The following is a 16,959-nucleotide window of genomic DNA, read 5'->3' as shown; positions in this document are numbered from 1 at the left end:
TATACATACAATTGTATGTATACATGTACATACAAATATATACATATACAATTGGCACATATACAACATATATACACTTATATTACTTTATTATCTTACTTATTATTATTAATTATTAATTATTATCAATCGTATTTATTGAGCGCTTACTATGTGCAGAGCACTGTACTAAGCGCTTATCTTATATCTACGCTAGCACTCAACAGTGCTTAGCACACAGTAAGCGCTTAACAAAGACCATTTTTAAAAACTGACCTTACCCCCGCCCCCCACCAACTGCTTTCCCACTCACTTAAGTTTAGAGGCAGGGGAGGGGAGAAGATGGAAGGGGAGTTGCCTCTGGAGCTCCGGAGATAATAATAGTGATATTTGTTAAGCTCTTACTGCGCCCCAGGCACTGTACTAAATGCTGGGGTAATCGATCAATCAATCGTATTTATTGAGCGCTTACTGCGTGCAGAGCACTGTACTAAGCGCTTGGGAAGTACAAGTTGGCAACATATAGAGACAGTCCCTACCCAACAGTGGGCTCACAGTCTAAAAGGTGGGCTCATAATAATAATGATGATGGTATTTGTAAAGCGCTTACTATGTGCCAAGCACTGTTCTAAGCGCCGGAAGGATGCAAGGTGATCAGGTTGTCCCTCGTGGGGCTCACAGTCTTCACCCCCATTTTACGGATGAGACCACTGAGGCCCAGAGAAGTGAAGTGACTTGCCCAAAGTCACACAGCTGACAGTTGGTGGATTCGGGATTTGAACCTCTGACTCCCAAGATAATCAGGTCCCACATAGGGCTTACAGTTGGAGTTGGGAGAACAGGAGAATCCCCATTGCGCAGATGAGGAACTGAGGCACAGAGAAACAAAGTGACGTGCCCAAGGTCATACAGCAGGCAAGTGGCAGAGCCAAGAATAGAAAATGCATGTCTTGCTCCCAGGCCCGTGCTCTTTCCACGAGGCCATGCTGTTTTAAATTAGTGGCTCTCAGGGTGGTTTGGGTAGATCCCCGGATGATCAGCTCATCCTGGGTCACTGGAGAGGGGAGAGTTGGAGGCGTTGGAGAAGCCGCATGGTAATCAGAGGGTCATGGGTTCGAATTCCAGCTCTGCCACTTTTCTGCTGTGTGACCTTTGGCAAGTCACTTCCATGGGCCTCAGTTCCCTCATCTATAAAATGGGGATTGAGACGCTGATCCCCATGTGGGACAGGGACTGTGTCCAACCCGATTATCTTGTATCCACCCCAGCGCTTAGTACAGTGCCCGTGCTTAACAAATGCCATTATTATTATATGCTATTGACGCCTGTCCACTTGTTTTGTTGTCTGTCTCCCCCTTTCTAGACTGTGAGCCCGTTGGGTAGGGATTGTCTCTATTTGCTGCCGAATTGTACTCTCCCAAGAAATTAGTCCAGTGCTCTGCACACAGTAAGCGCTCTGTAAATACGATTGAATGAATGAATAAATGAATGTGCTGGGTGTTTGGAGGGAGAGTTGGAGATGGAGGGGGAGAGTTGGGGTGTTGGATGGTCCGGGCTGGATCACTGGAGGCAGAGTCGGGGATGGAGAGGGGAGAGTTAGGAGTATTCATTCATTCATTCAATCGTATTTATTGAGCGCTTACTATGTGCAGAGCACTGTACTAAGCACATGGGAAGTACAAGTTGGCAACATATAGAGACGGTCCCTACCCAACAGCGGGCTCACAGTCTAGAAGGGGGAGACAGACAACAAAACATATAAACCAAATAAAATAAATAGAATACATATGTAAAGTAAAATAAATAGAGTAATAAATATGTACAAACATATATACAGGTACCAACAAGTTGTGCAGATGCACACAACCATTTCTTCCAGACCTGCAGTACACTATCCAAAAAGGGACTCGTGATGCTGGGATAACGTTCCCTATTTCCTTAACAGAGTTCTAGGCAAAATATATCCTGAAATCATAGTCTACGGAAGAATGGAATATATAAAAAACCATTAAATTTAGCAATATATTTATTGGACTAAGGATTACATTACAAAATAGTAAAGCAAGTTGATTCTCCTGTAAACAGATTATCTACAGAGCAATACCTGCAGACATTTTAACTTTACTCTTGTACACATTTCTTAAATTCCATCCTGTCAAAAACCAGAGCAGTGACTCCTCTGAGTAAAACTATTTGTTGAACTGTACTTAAGGATCTTCATACAGAATTTAAAGTTCATGGAAAAAAAAAGACACCACTGTATTCGATGATCCATCCCTGGCCGTGAAGTTGGGTGTCCAGGAGGACAGTAGCAGAAAGTTCCTCCATCTGCCAACTTGTACTTCCCAAGTGCTTAGTACAGTGCTCTGCACACTGTAAGTGCTCAATAAATATGATTGAATGAATGAATGAATCTGCCAGTATTGGAGAAATAATAATAATAATAATAATGATGGCATTTGTTATGCACTTACTATGTGCAAAGCACTGTTCTAAGCACTGGGGAGGATACAAGGTGATCAGGTTGTTCCACTTGGGGCTCACAGTCTTAATCCCCATTTTACAGATGAGGGAACTGAGGCCCAGAGAAGTTAAGTGAGTTGCCCAAAGTCACACAGCTGACAATTGGCAGAGCTGGGATTTGAACCCATGACCTCTGACTCCAAAGCCCGTGCTCTTTCCAATGAGCCACGCTGCTTCTCAGAAAGAGTCCTTGGGCTGCGTAGGCTTGATTGGGGCTGATTGAAAAAGTTATCACTCATTCATTCATTCATTCGTGTCTATTGACAGTCCAACAATAAACAGTGCCATTCCCTACCCACAACCAGCTTATGGGCTAGAGGTGGGAAGACAGACATCAATGCAAATAAATAAAATTACAAGATATGTATATAAGTGCTGTGGGGCTGGGAGGGGGGAAGAACAAAGGGAGCGAGTCAGGGTGACGCAGAAGGGAGTGGGAGATGAGGAAAGGTGGGGCTTGGTCTGGGAAGGCCTTTTGGAGGAGATGGGCCTTCAGTAAGGCTTTACGGGGGGGAGAGTCATTGTCTGGTGGATTTGAGGAGGGAGGGAGTCCCAGGCCAGAGGCAGGATGTGAGCCAAGGGTCTGTGGTGAGATAGGCGAGATCAAGGCCCAGTGAGAAGGTTAGCACTAGAGAAGGGAAGTATGTGGGCTGGGCTGTAAAAGGAGAGTAGCGAAGTGTGAGGTAGGAGGGGACAAGGTGATGGAGAGCATTAAAGCCGATACTGAGGAGTTTTTCTTTGATGCAGAGGTGGATGGCCAACCACTGGAGTTTTTTGTGGAGAGGGATGACATGTCCCGAACGTTTTTGTAGAAAAATGATCCAGGCAGCGGAGTGAAGTATGGGCTTGAGTGGGGAGAGCAAGGAAGCTGATGCAGTAATCCAGGAGGGATACGATAAATGATTGTATTAATGTCGGTGGCGGTCACCTTCTAGACTGTGAGCCCATTGTTGGGTAGGGACCGTCTCTATATGTTGCCAACTTGCACTTCCCAAGTGATTAGTACAGTGCTGTGCACACAGTAAGCGCTTAATAAATATGAATGAATGAGGAAAGGGCAGATTTAGCGATGTGAAGGTGGGACCGACAAGATTGACTGTTTGGGTTGAATGACAGGGAGGAGTCAAGGATAACGCCAAGATTACAGGCTTGTGAGACAGGAAGAATGATGATGATGGTGGTCTTCAGTGATGGGAAAGTCAGGGGGAGGACAGGGTTTGGCGGGACTATAAGGAGCTCTGTTTTGGACATGTTAAGTTTGAGGTGATGGGAGGGCATCCAAGTAGGGATGTCTTGAAGGCAGGAGGAGATGCGAGACTGGAGGGAGGGAGAGAGATCAGGGCTGGAATTGTAGATTTGGGTGTCATCTGCACAGAAGAGGTAGTTGAAGCCATGGGAACAAATGAGTTCTCCAAAGGAGTGGGTGTAGATGGAGAATAGAAGGGGGCCCAGAACTGAACCTTGAGGGACCCCCACATTTCATTCATTCATTCATTCAATCGTATTTATTGAGCGCTTACTGTGTGCAGAGCACTGTACTAAGCGCTTGGGAATTACAAGTTGGCAACATATAGAGACGGTCCCTAGCCAACAGTGGGCTCACAGTCTAGAAGGGGGAGACAGACAACAAAACATATTAACAAAACAAATAGAATAAATATGTACAAGTAAAATAGAGTAATAAATATGTACAAACATATATACATATATACAGGTGCTGTGGGGAGGGGAAGGAGGTAAGGCGGGGAGATGGGGAGGGGGGAGAGGGGTGGGAGGCAGAGGACGAACCCACGAAGGAGACTGAGAATGAATGGCCAGTTAGATAAGAGGAGAACCAGGAGCGGAGAGTCAGCGAAGCCAAGGTTGGATAACGTTTCCAGGAGAAGTGGGTGGTCCACAGTGTCAAAGGATTAGGATGGAGTAGCGGCCATTGGATTTGTCAAGAAGTAGATCATTGGTGACCTTCGAGAGGGCTGTTTCTGTGGAGTGAAGGGGTCGGAAGCCAGATCGGAAGGGGTCCAGGAGAGGAATTTGAGACAGCGGGTGTGTACAACTCGTTCAAGGAGTTTGGAGAGGAATCGTGGGAGGGAGATGATTTTCATGTGGTGTTCCTCTCCATTTCTGCTCTGACCGGTGATGCTGATCCCACATAGAGCACCCAAGGCCAGGCCCAGCCCCACCTCGCTCTGTAACTCTGCTGGGACAGTGGTTCCAAGGTACCGTAGCACTCTCTACCCCCGGCCGGGTGAGGGTAGAGGTTTCTGAGATTCCCGTCTTTGCTCACAGCAGTCTCGGTCCCCCTGGAACCGTGTGATTCGGAAGCAGATCAGGCCCTGTTGAATGCCAAAGGGAAAGAGCGGGTGGATGGCAAACGGGAAGTTGCCCAAAGGGGCTCGGAGGCCACTTGTCTTGCCCGCTGCCATGTGTTACAGGGCTGAGCGGAGGCGTCAGGTGTGAAACCTGTTCCTCACCCCACAGGGCCACCCAGTTTCTTACCCTTGGCCCTTCCCATCACGTCCCAGAACCTCAGACCTACCCCTGGTCATGGCCAAGCTCCATTCATATTAATTGAGTGCTTACTGTGTGCAGAGCATTGTATTAAATAAACGTACACATTCCCTGCCTTCAACGAGCTTACTTTCTAGTGTCAACTTCCTCACTGTGCCTCAATCTCACCTGTCTTGCTGTCAACCCCTAGCCCACGTCCTGCCTCTGGCCCAGGACGCCCTCCCTCCTAAAATCCAACAGACAATTACTCTACCCCTTGCAAATCTTTATTGAAGGCACATCTCCTCCAAGAGGCCTTCCCAGATTAAGCTCCATGTTTCCTCATCTCCCACTCCCTTCTGCATTGCCCTGACTTGCTCCCTTTGCTCTCCCCCCACTCCCAGCCCCACAGCACGTATGTAAATATCTATTTTATTTATTTTCATTGATGCTTGCCTCCCTCGCTCTAGACTGTAAGCTTAACAGCACTTAACAAATATGTGACTGTAAGCTCACTGTGGACAGGGAATGTGTCTTTTTATTGTCATACTTTACTCTCCCAAGAGCTTAGTACAGTGTTTTGCACACAGTAAGTGCTCAATAAATATGATTGAATGAATGGAGGGGGAGACAGACATTAATATAGGTAAATAAATTATAGCTATGTACATAAGTGCCGTGGGCCTGGAAGGGGAGATGAATAAAGGGAGCAAGCCAGGGCAGTGCAGAAGAAGAGGAAAGGAGGGCTTAGTCAAGGAAGGCCTCTTGGAGGAGAAGCCAGAGAGAGGTACCCACAGGGCGGCTTTGGGGCCTGGAGCCCCCGTGGGACAGAGACACGTTCCAGGGATGGGGACCGGACTTGGGCACCATGCCTGGGCACCGTGCCTACAGGGATCTGCTCTTGCCAATGCCACCCAGCTGGGGAGGCCCACTGAGGCTCTGGCTGAACCAATTCTTCCCACAGCCCCGCCCTTGCCTCGCTCCCCTCTCCGGTCCTGCAGCACAATAGCTGCCAGAGGAACCGGCTGTGGATCGTATCTCCCACGGCAACTCTTGATGTTGGGCAAAGGAATCTGGTATGAGTCTCTGGTGGAAGGGGAAGGCCAGGAAAAATCCCCGTGGGATGAGTGAAAAATCCTGTGGGAACTCACAGTCTAATGGGGGGAGACAGGAGTCAGATGACGGACAGATATCTCTTCGATAGGAGCAGGAGAATGGGCATAAATAATAGACAGTGGATAAATCAATCAGTAAATTCTCAGCAGGTAAATACCTATGTGCCAAGACGGCGGTTGGGATGACATGACCAGGGAGGTGAGGATCATCCCGAGACTGCCTCCTGGAAGAGGTGGGAATTGAGGAAGTTCTGGAGCCGGGGCGGACTGTGGTCTGACGCGAAGGAAGGTGGAAAGGTTGTGCGATAGGCCAGAGTCGAGTGGGAGTCGTGGCATTCCCAGCTTTCTTGGGAGAAGCAAAGAGCACGAGCTGGGGATGGAGCAGCAGGAGAGCCCATTGATAAGTAGAGACCTGAAGCTGATGGCCAGGAGTTTCTGTTTTGTGCATGAAGGAATGGAGCTTTTGGAGGGTTTTGAGTAGGGGAGAGATAGGTTCTGATTGACGTTTTAGAAAAAAGACTCGTGTGGCAGTGGGTAGAGGATAGATGGAAGAGGCTGGAATCAGGGAGGCCACCGAGGAGGCCTTTCAGCAGTCTTGGCTTTACTGAATGAACAATCAATCAGTGGTATTTCTTGAGTGTTTGCTATGTGCAGAGCGCTGTACTAAGTACTTGGGAGAGTACAATAATAATAATGATGGCATTTGTTCAGCGCTTACTATTCGTTCATTCATTCAATCGTATTTATTGAGCGCTTACTGTGTGCAGAGCACTGTACTAAGTGCTTTGGAAGTACAAGTTGGCAGCATATTAGAGACGGTCCCTACCCAACAGTGGGCTCACAGTCTAGTGAGTCTATGTGCCAAGCACTGTTCTAAGCGCTGGAGGGGATACAAGGTAATCAGGTTGTCCCACATGGGGCTCACAGTCTTAATCCCCATTTTCCAGATGAGGTAACCGAGGCCCAGAGAAGTGAAGTGACTTGCCCAACGTCACACAGCTGACAAGTGGCAGAGCTGGGATTAGAACCCATGACCTCTGACTCCCAAGCCGGGGCTCTTTCCACTGAGCCAAGCTGCTTCTCTACACAACATATTCTCTATACAGTACAATATACAATACAGCAGTCTGTAGATACTTCCCTGCCCACAAGCAGCTTACAGTCTAGAGGACTTGCAGTCTGATTCGATCAGTGTGAGGTTTTCAAATGAAGTAGAAAAACCTGAGCTTAATCTTCGAATGCTCAGGCCTTTGCAGCACAACTGACCTCCTGGTGACTTTTACCCCTCTGCCCCCCGTCTCCCCCTTTTCTCCCTTTCCCGCTCTCTCCCCTTCTACCCACACTTACCAGCTGGTAGGTGCGGAGGCCCAAGTGCAGTTAGTCTGCAGGTAGGGCTCTGACTGCATGCCCACAGGTAAGGCGTTTGCCCCAATCACCCTGCATCGGCCCCGGAATCTGGACCCCGTCGATGTTGTAGCTCCTGGAGTCACCCCAGAGTGACCAAGCAGAGGGGCAACATTGGATCCTCTCCCTGGAAGGAGGTGGTGAATTAGAGACAGTCTTGGATTTGGGGGGTCAGACCAGACATGTCCTCTAGACTGTGAGCTTGTTCATTCATTCATTCAATTGTATTTATTGAGCGCTTACTGTGTGCAGAGCACTATACTAAGCGCTTGGAAAGTACAAGTTGGCAGCGTATAGAGACGGTCCCTACCCAACAACGGGCTCACGGTCTAGAAGGGGGAGACAGACAACAAAACATGTAGACAGATGTCAAAATCGTCAGAACAAATAGAATTAAAGCTATATGCACATCATTAACAAAATAATTAGAATAGTAAATATGTACAAGTAAAAAAAACTAGAGTAATCTGTACAAATATATACAAGTGCTGTGGGGAGGGGAAGGAGGTAGGGAGGAGGAGAGGAAAAAGGAGGGCTCAGTCTGGGAAGGCCTCCTGGAGGAGGTGAGCTCTCAGGAGGGTTTTGAAGGGAGGAAGAGAGCTAGCTTGGCGGATGTGTGGAGTTGATGGATTGGATGTGTGGGGTGAACGAGAGAGTGGAGTAGAGAATGACACCAAGGTTGTGGGCTTGTGAGATGGGAAGGATGGTAGTGCCGTCTACAGTGATGGGAAAGTCAAGGAGAGGGTAGGGTTTAGGAAGGAAGATAAGGAGTTCAGTCTTGGACATATTGAGTTGACCCTCTGTCCCTCATGGGGCTCACACTCTTAATTCCCATTTTACAGATGAGGTCACTGAGGCCTAGAGAAGTGTCCAAGGTCACACACCAGACACGAGGCGGAATCCGGATTAGAACCCAGGTCCTTCTGTCTCTCAGGTCCGGCCTCTATCCATTAGGCCATTGTTAATAATGATAATATTAATAATAAATGGTTTTTGTTAGTGCTTACTATGTGCCGGGCACTGTACTGAGCGCTGGGATGGAAACAAGTCAGTCGGGTTGGACACAGTGTCTGTTCCACATGGGGCTCACAGTCTGAATCCCCATTTTACAGATGAGGTAACAGGCCCTGAGGAGTGAAGTGACTTGCCCAAGGTCACACAGCAGACAAGTGGCAGAGCTGGGATTAGAACTCGGGTTGATAGCCTAATTATGTCGTTCCTGGAAGGCTTTCTTTTTTATAGAAATGTGTTGGTGAAAAAGATCATTTTCTGTAGGGCACTGCCTTTCAATTAATCAATGATATTTATTGACCTTTTTTTGGTATTTGCTAGGCACCTACTATGTGCTGGGCACTGTACTCAGCACTGGGATAGATCCAAGATAATAATAATGTTGGCATTTGTTAAGCGCTTACTATGTGCCAAGCAATGTTCTAAGCACTGTTCTAAGGTTATCGGGTTGTCCCACCTGGGGCTCACAGTCTTGATTCCCATTTTACAGATGAGTTAACTGAGGCACAGAGAAGTTAAGTGACTTGCCCAAAGTCACACAGCTGATAAGTGGCGGAATCAGGATTAGAACTCATGACCTTTGACTCCCAAGCCTGTGCTCTTTCCACTAAACCACGTTGCTTCTCATAATACTCAAGCTAATCTGAGTAGACATAGTCCCTATCCCATGTGGAGCTCGCAATCTTAGTCCCCATTTTGCAGATGAGGTGGCTGAGGCCCAGAGTGGTGAAATTACTTGTCCAAGGTCCCACGGCAGGCAAGGGTTTGAGCCGGAATTGGAACCCAGGTCCTTCCGATTCCCAGACTCATGTTCTGTGTGCAGAGCACTGTACTAAACACTTGGGAGAGCACAACAGAGTTGGTAGACCGATTCCCTAATGGGAGGCACATTTCTTGTCCAGGACATAGTAATTCCCTTGGCTACATAAGCAAGTAGAAATTTTTATTCATACCAGACTGACACCTGTGCACATGTTTTGTTGTCTGTCTCCCCCTTCTAGACAGTGAGCCCGTTGTTGGGTAGGGGCTGTCTCTAGATGTTGCCAACTTGTACCTCCCAAGCGCTTAGTACAGTGCTCTGCACACAGTAAGCGCTCAATAAATATGATTGAATGAATGAATGCTAACAGAAGTGAAAAGAGCACAACAGAGCACCAGACAGCGGTCTGACTCTACATTAGAAAATGCCACATGGAAGGAAACTCCCAACTACCAAATCGGACTGTATCGTCACCTTAATCAATCAATCAATCGTATTTATTGAGCGCTTACTGTGTGCAGAGCACTGTACAAAGCACTTGGGAAGTACAAGTTGGCAACATATAGAGACAGTCCCTACCCAACAGTGGGCTCACGGTCTAAAAGGGGGAGACAGAGAACAAAACCAAACATACTAACAAAATAAAATAAATAGAATAGATAGGTACAAGTAAAATAAATAAATAGAGTAATAAATATGTACAAACGTATATACAGGTATACACCTTAGGCCAAAGAACTCTTCAAGGAGTTGGCACGGAGAGCTCAAAGTCACTGTCTTCTCCCCTCCTCTTCTTGGGCATTCATTCATTCATTCAATCGTATTTATCGACCCCCGGCCCACGTCATCCCCCTGGCCTGGAATGCCCTTCCTCTGCCCATCCTCCAAGCTAGCTCTCTTCCTCCCTTCAAGGCCCTACTGAGAGCTCACCTCCTCCAGGAGGCCTTCCCAGACTGAGCCCCTTCCTTCCTCTCCCCCTCGTCCCCCTCTCCATCCCCCCCGTCTTACCTCCTTCCCTTCCCCACAGCACCTGTATATATGTATATATGTTTGTACATATTTATTGGGTAGGGACCGTCTCTATATGTTGCCAACTTGTACTTCCCAAGTGCTTAGTACAGTGCTCTGCACACAGTAAGCGCTCAATAAATACGATTGAATGAATGAATTTATTACTCTATTTTACTTGTACATATCTATTCTATTTATTTTATTCTGTTAGTATGTTTGGTTTTGTTCTCTGTCTCCCCCTTTTAGACTGTGAGCCCACTGTTGGGTAGGGACTGTCTCTATATGTTGCCAATTTGTACTTCCCAAGCGCTTAGTACAGTGCTCTGCACACAGTAAGCGCTCAATAAATACGATTGATGATGATGCAGAGCACTGTAGTAAGCGCTTGGGAAGTACAAGTTGGGCAGGATAGGCTGCCCCATTCCTCGGAGAACCAGTGGTGAAGCCCAGGTGGCAGCCCCACCTCTTGCCCTCTGCCTGCAGGAGGACTAGAAGGGGAGGGGATGGGGGTGGAAGAGGGGGGAGCCCCATGAAGAGGAGCAACCCAGGTGGTTATGGCCTGGACGGGGGCCGGAGTTCTCCAGCCGCTGAGGTGCCAACCCCACAGAACCACCCAGTCGCCATGCCACCCCTCAACCAGGCTTCCGCCGGCCGCGAGAAGGGCCCGTGTCGCGACTGGGTGGCCCCGTGGGGGTCTCGCCGCAGCGGCCGGGGAACCCCAGCCCCCGTTGAGTCCCCTTCGGGCTGGGCTGGCTGACGCGGGGTCACGGGGTATTGGAGCCAGAGGAGGCACATGCCCCCAGACCCCAAATCCAGCGAGGAAGCGGGAAGCTGATTTGTGTGTATATATGTCCATGGTTTTTATTCTATTTATTTTATTAATAAAGCAGCGTGGCTCAGTGGAAAGAGCCCGGGCTTTGGAGTCAGAGGTCATTCCCCCAGCCCCCAAATCCAGCGAGGAAGCGGGAAGCTGATTTGTGTGTATATATGTCCATGGTTTTTATTCTATTTATTTTATTAATAAAGCAGCGTGGCTCAGTGGAAAGAGCCCGGGCTTTGGAGTCAGAGGTCATTCCCCCAGCCCCCAAATCCAGCGAGGAAGCGGGAAGCTGGTTTGTGTATATATGTCCATGGTTTTTATTCTATTTATTAATAAAGCAGTGTGGCTCAGTGGCAAGAGCCCGGGCTTTGGAGTCAGAGGTCATTCCCCCAGCCCCCAAATCCAGCGAGGAAGCGGGAAGCTGGTTTGTGTATATATGTCCATGGTTTTTATTCTATTTATTAATAAAGCAGTGTGGCTCAGTGGCAAGAGCCCGGGCTTTGGAGTCAGAGGTCATTCCCCCAGCCCCCAAATCCAGCAAGGAAGCGGGAAGCTGATTTGTGTATATATGTCCATGGTTTTTATTCTATTTATTAATAAAGCAGTGTGGCTCAGTGGAAAGAGCCCGGGCTTTGGAGTCAGAGGTCATGCCCCCAGCCCCCAAATCCAGCGAGGAAGCGGGAAGCTGGTTTGTGTATATATGTCCATGGTTTTTATTCTATTTATTAATAAAGCAGTGTGGCTCAGTGGAAAGAGCCCGGGCTTTGGAGTCAGAGGTCATGCCCCCAGCCCCCAAATCCAGCGAGGAAGCGGGAAGCTGGTTTGTGTATATATGTCCATGGTTTTTATTCTATTTATTAATAAAGCAGTGTGGCTCAGTGGAAAGAGCCCGGGCTTTGGAGTCAGAGGTCATGCCCCCAGCCCCCAAATCCAGCAAGGAAGCGGGAAGCTGATTTGTGTATATATGTCCATGGTTTTTATTCTATTTACTTCATTAATAAAGCAGCGTGGCTCAGTGGAAAGAGCCCGGGCTTTGGAGTCAGAGGTCATGCCCCCAGCCCCCAAATCCAGCGAGGAAGCGGGAAGCTGATTTGTGTATATATTTCCATGGTTTTTATTCTGTTAATTTTATTGATAAAGGAGCGTGGCTCAGTGGAAAGAGCCCGGGCTTTGGAGTCAGAGGTCATGCCCCCAGCCCCCAAATCCAGCGAGGAAGCGGGAAGCTGGTTTGTGTATATACGTCCATGGTTTTTATTCTATTTATTTTATTAATAAAGGAGCGTGGCTCAGTGGAAAGAGCCCGGGCTTTGGAGTCAGAGGTCATGCCCCCAGCCCCCAAATCCAGTGAGGAAGCGGGAAGCTGGTTTGTGTATATATGTCCATGGTTTTTATTCTATTTATTTTATTAATAAAGCAGCGTGGCTCAGAGGAAAGAGCCTGGGCTTTGGAGTCAGAGATCATGCCCCCAGCCCCCAAATCCAGCGAGGAAGCGGGAAGCTGATTTGTGTATATATGTACATGGTTTTTATTCTGTGTATTTTATTAATAAAGGAGCGTGGCTCAGTGGAAAGAGCCCGGGCTTTGGAGTCAGAGGTCATGCCCCCAGCCCCCAAATCCAGTGAGGAAGTGGGAAGCTGGCTTGTGTATATACATCCATGGTTTTTATTCTATTTATTTTATTAATAAAGCAGCGTGGCTCAGTGGAAAGAGCCCGGGCTTTGGAGTCAGAGGTCATGGGGTCAAATCCCAGCTCTGCCAATTGTCAGCTGTGTGACTTTGGGCAAGTCACTTCACTTCTCTGGGCCTCAGTTCCCTCATCTGGAAAATGGGGATGAAGACTGTGAGCCCCATGTGGGACAACCTGATCACCCTGTATCCCCCCCCAGTGCTTAGAACAGTGCTTTGCACATAGTAAGCACTTAACAAATACCATCATTATTATAATTAATGTGTATATATCTATAATCCTATTTATTTATATTCATGCTATCGATGCCTGTCTACTTGTTTCGTTCTATTGTCTGTCTCCCCCCTTCTAGACTGTGAACCCATTGTTGGGTCGGAATTGTCTCTTTGTTGCCAAATTGTGCTTTCCAAGTGCTTAGTACAGTGCTCTGCACACAGTAAGCACTCAATAAATACGATTGAATGAGTGAACCCAGCTCCTTCTGACTCCCAGTCAGTGGAAAGTGCTCTATCCACTAGGCCATGCTGCTTGTGGGCAGGGATCATGTCTACCAACTCTGTTATATTGCACTCTCCCCAGTGCTTAGTACAGTGCGCTGCACAGAGAAATTGCCATTGATTGATTGACATTTGGTTTGTCAGTCAAGTATCATGAGCCTTCATTGAACCTCTTCTCTGTGCCAGGGGCCTGTGAAGCAGTAAAGGGATCGAAAACACCCTCCCTGTTCTTAAGGAGGCAGAAGATATCATCTGACAAATATTCAGTAAAGTACGAGATCACTGACATTAGCCAATCAGTCAATCAACAGATCAGTTAATAATTGCTGGGCCACTGCTAGGATGTCATCACTGGGATTATCTTGTCTCTATCCTAGCCCATTGCCCAGTGGTTGGCACGTAGTAAATGCTTTACAAAAGCCACGATTATTATTAATTAATGCCCACAAAGGGGGGGATTAATCAGGGAAGGCCACCTGGAGGAGATACCTTTTTAGGAGTGGGAGGGCATGGCTGGGGGGCGGGACGGATTTATCTCTGGGTGGAAATCCCCTCAAATTCTGCCAGGCTTCTCTGAGAAGGTCCAGGTAACCCAAGTGGGAGTTTTGGGGATCTAAGCAGGATTGTTTTAATAATAATAATGATAATAATAATAATAATAATAATGGCATTTATTAAGCGCTTACTATGTGCAAAGCACTGTTCTAAGCACTGGGGCGGTTACAAGGTGATCAGGTTGTCCCACATGGGGCTCACAGTCTTAATCCCCATTTTACAGATGAGGGAACTGAGGCACAGAGAAGTTAAGGGACTTGCCCAAAGTCACACAGCTGACAATTGGCAGAGCCGGGATTTGAACCCATGACCTCTGACTCCAAAGCCCGTGCTCTTTCCACTGAGCCATGCTGCTTCTCAGCTGCTAGGGCCGTTCCCCACCGCCCACCCCCTAGCTCATCTCTCTTCTCCTCTTCCGTATGGGCTTCCGGCCGGGAAGGACCTGGGGATGCAGGAAGTGGCCTCTCTGATGGTCCAGGGATAATAATAATAATGATGGCATTTATTAAGCACTTTCTATGTGCAAAGCACTGTTCTAAGCACTGGGGAGGCAACAGAGTGATCAGGTTGTCCCACGGAGGGCTCACAGTCAATCCCCATTTTACAGATGAGGTAACTAAGGCTCAGAGAAGCTAAGGGACCTGCCCAAAATCGCACAGCTGACAATTGGCGGAGCCAGGATTTGAACCCATGACCACTGACTCCAAAGCCCATGCTCTTTCCACTGAGCCACACTGCTTCTTTAGCCACTGATGGCCTGGTCCCATGATCCCACGTGGGCCCTGGTGGGAAGGGACCCGGGGATGCAGGGAACGCCTGTTCTGGTGGTCCTGAGATGGTGTTGCTGGCTGACCAGGGGTCGTGTCCTTGGTCTCCTCCGCAGGACGCACAACGGCAAGATGAGTGTGACCTCGTGGTTCCTGGTGAGCAGCAGCGGGACCCGACACCGGCTCCCCCGGGAGATGATCTTCGTGGGCCGAGATGACTGTGAACTCATGCTGCAGGTAGGCCGCACCCCGCCCCACCTTGGCTTTACCTGTTTCAGGGTAAACGCCAGCATCATCCCTAGGTCCACCCAAGTTGTTGATGCTCGCTTTCGCTCTCACTTTCCCCCCTCACTTTTCATCTCTCTCCCCCATCTCTTTCCTCTTCCCCACCTCCCCATTCTCTGCTCCCTTCCTCTTCGCCTTCATTTCCCCACTTTCTCTCCTTCTCCCCATCTCCATCCCATACTCTGTCCTGCGTCATTGCCAATAAACAGAAAATGTGTGTCAGCCTATAGGGCTAGTTGCCCCCCAGAAGTGAGTGGGGACAAAGTGAACATAACCCTGTTCGCTTTGTCTACCCCTATCCCCAGCGGCCCCCTAAAGACCGTCTTTGCCTCGGGCTGCCCCGGAACCCCCTTGCTGAGCAGACGGTGATTTTTCAGGGCAGCTGACCATTGACCTCACCTGGATTGGCTTCATCTAATGCAGCACCTTAAGCCAGGGGTGGACTGTGAGAGGTTGAGAGAGCAGCAACCTGGCTTCCCAGTTGGATTAGGAACCACCCTTTCAGGTGGCAGGGGGATGGACTGGATGACCCTCTGGTCAAACAGAAGGGGGTGAGGCCGACAGTTTGACCGGCTGTCGCTGGGGTTGCGGTGCTTGTGGCAGGCGTGTGTGTGTGGGCAGATTTCTGTCCTTCCTCTGGATTTTTATCAGACCTCATCTCGTGCATCCAGCCCCAAGTGTTAACCCCCCGCTGTGTTTCTTCCAGGGGTCCGCTGGCAGAGAAGGTGGTTCCTAGGGAACGGGAGGCTGTGGGCGTGTCTCAGGGTGTGCTTGAATTTTTCCCATGGGATTGTGAGAGGGAGGGTGAGGAGAAGGGTCTCTAGATGGCAGTCCTTCAAGGCTTCCACCTCCCTTGCCTACCTAGTTTCTGTCCATGCTGTCTTAAATTGGGCTGGCACCGACTGGTTTGGCAGGGAGCGACCCTCACAGGGGGCCATCGTAGCCGGGGTGGGTCCAGGACTTCCGCACACAAGGGGAAGCCAGAAAGTCTTTCATGGGGGGCTTCTGAGGCCCACTGTCACCAAGCTCTGCCAGGCTCAGGGGCATCCTGGCCTCCTTCGTTCTGTCTGTCAGTGCCTTGGAGAGTGTGCTGCCCAGGTGGCAGAATTTGGGGGCCACATTCGGGGTCGCTTTGGGACGTTGCTGGAGAGCCTTGGTAGAGTCATGATAGGTACAGTGCTTGATAGAGTGCTCTATCCGCTAAGCCAGGCTGCCTCCTCAGTTGGCTGGGGAAAGAACAATACGTGACCCTGTGTGCCATTAATAGGATGATGGTTGGCTGGAGAAGGAACGCGATGTGGTCCTCCACGCTACGGAGGAGCGGTCTGTTCCACCTTGCCGGTCGGCCAAAACACCACCTTCTGACTCAAGGCCCAGATCACATCTGGGTGAGAGCCTTTCCTGAAACTGAAAGAGAAAAGCAGCCGGACCTTTCTCTGACCCCCGATTTTTCCCATGGGAGAAGGAAGTGGCTAGTGAAAAGAGCTTTAGCTTGAAAGTCAGGGAACCTGGGTTCTAATCCCGGTTCTGGCACTTCCCCGACGTTGGGGAATCGACTTAACTTCTCTGGGCCTCAGTTTCCTATCTTTAAAGTAGGGATTCAATACCTGTTCTCCTTGCACCCGAGACTGTGGGACAGGAATCGTTTCTGATCTAATTGTGTGCACTTGGCACTTAATATTTTATTATTATTAGGGTGGTTGCGTGGACAGGCAGCCTGCTTGGGACCGGGGACCTGTCCCCAAACCCTTCCCAATAACCCCTGGGCTGATGTGGAGTGGTGGAGTTGAATCGGGGAAAGCTTTCCAGAGGAGGTGGGATTTCAGGAAGGCTTTGATGCCGAAGAGGGTTGTAATCTGTTATAGTTGATGGGGAGGGGGAAGGAGTTCCCCGCAAGAGGGAGGGATGAGAGGTGAGGGAATCAAGAGCAAGGAAAAGGAAGAATGTTAGTTTGGGAAGAATGAGGAGTGTGGGGAAAAAAGAAGCAGCGAGACCTAGTGGATAGAGCTTGGGCCTAGGAGTAGGAAGGACCTGGGTTCTAATCCCAACTCCATCACT

The 16,959-nt window shown here is 48.9% G+C and overlaps 1 protein-coding gene across 4 annotated transcripts in view; it reads left to right on the top strand.

Moving 5' to 3' along the window:
* The window catches only part of CEP170B (centrosomal protein 170B), an 86,036-nt gene that overhangs the window by 5,528 nt on the left and 63,549 nt on the right, over window positions 1-16,959 (top strand). For all 4 annotated transcript variants that reach the window (XM_038766952.1, XM_038766871.1, XM_038766796.1 and 1 more), the window contains exon 2: window positions 14,733-14,853. In XM_038766952.1, coding sequence (XP_038622880.1) covers window positions 14,749-14,853 — 105 coding nt within the window. In that variant the 5' untranslated portion in view covers window positions 14,733-14,748. The remainder of the gene's footprint in view (window positions 1-14,732; window positions 14,854-16,959) is intronic.

This window comes from Tachyglossus aculeatus, chromosome 1, assembly GCF_015852505.1.
Source record: "Tachyglossus aculeatus isolate mTacAcu1 chromosome 1, mTacAcu1.pri, whole genome shotgun sequence".
Lineage (NCBI taxonomy): Eukaryota > Metazoa > Chordata > Mammalia > Monotremata > Tachyglossidae > Tachyglossus > Tachyglossus aculeatus.
The sequence above is the reverse complement of the archived record's forward strand: the minus strand, read 5'-3'. Positions and strand labels throughout refer to the sequence as shown.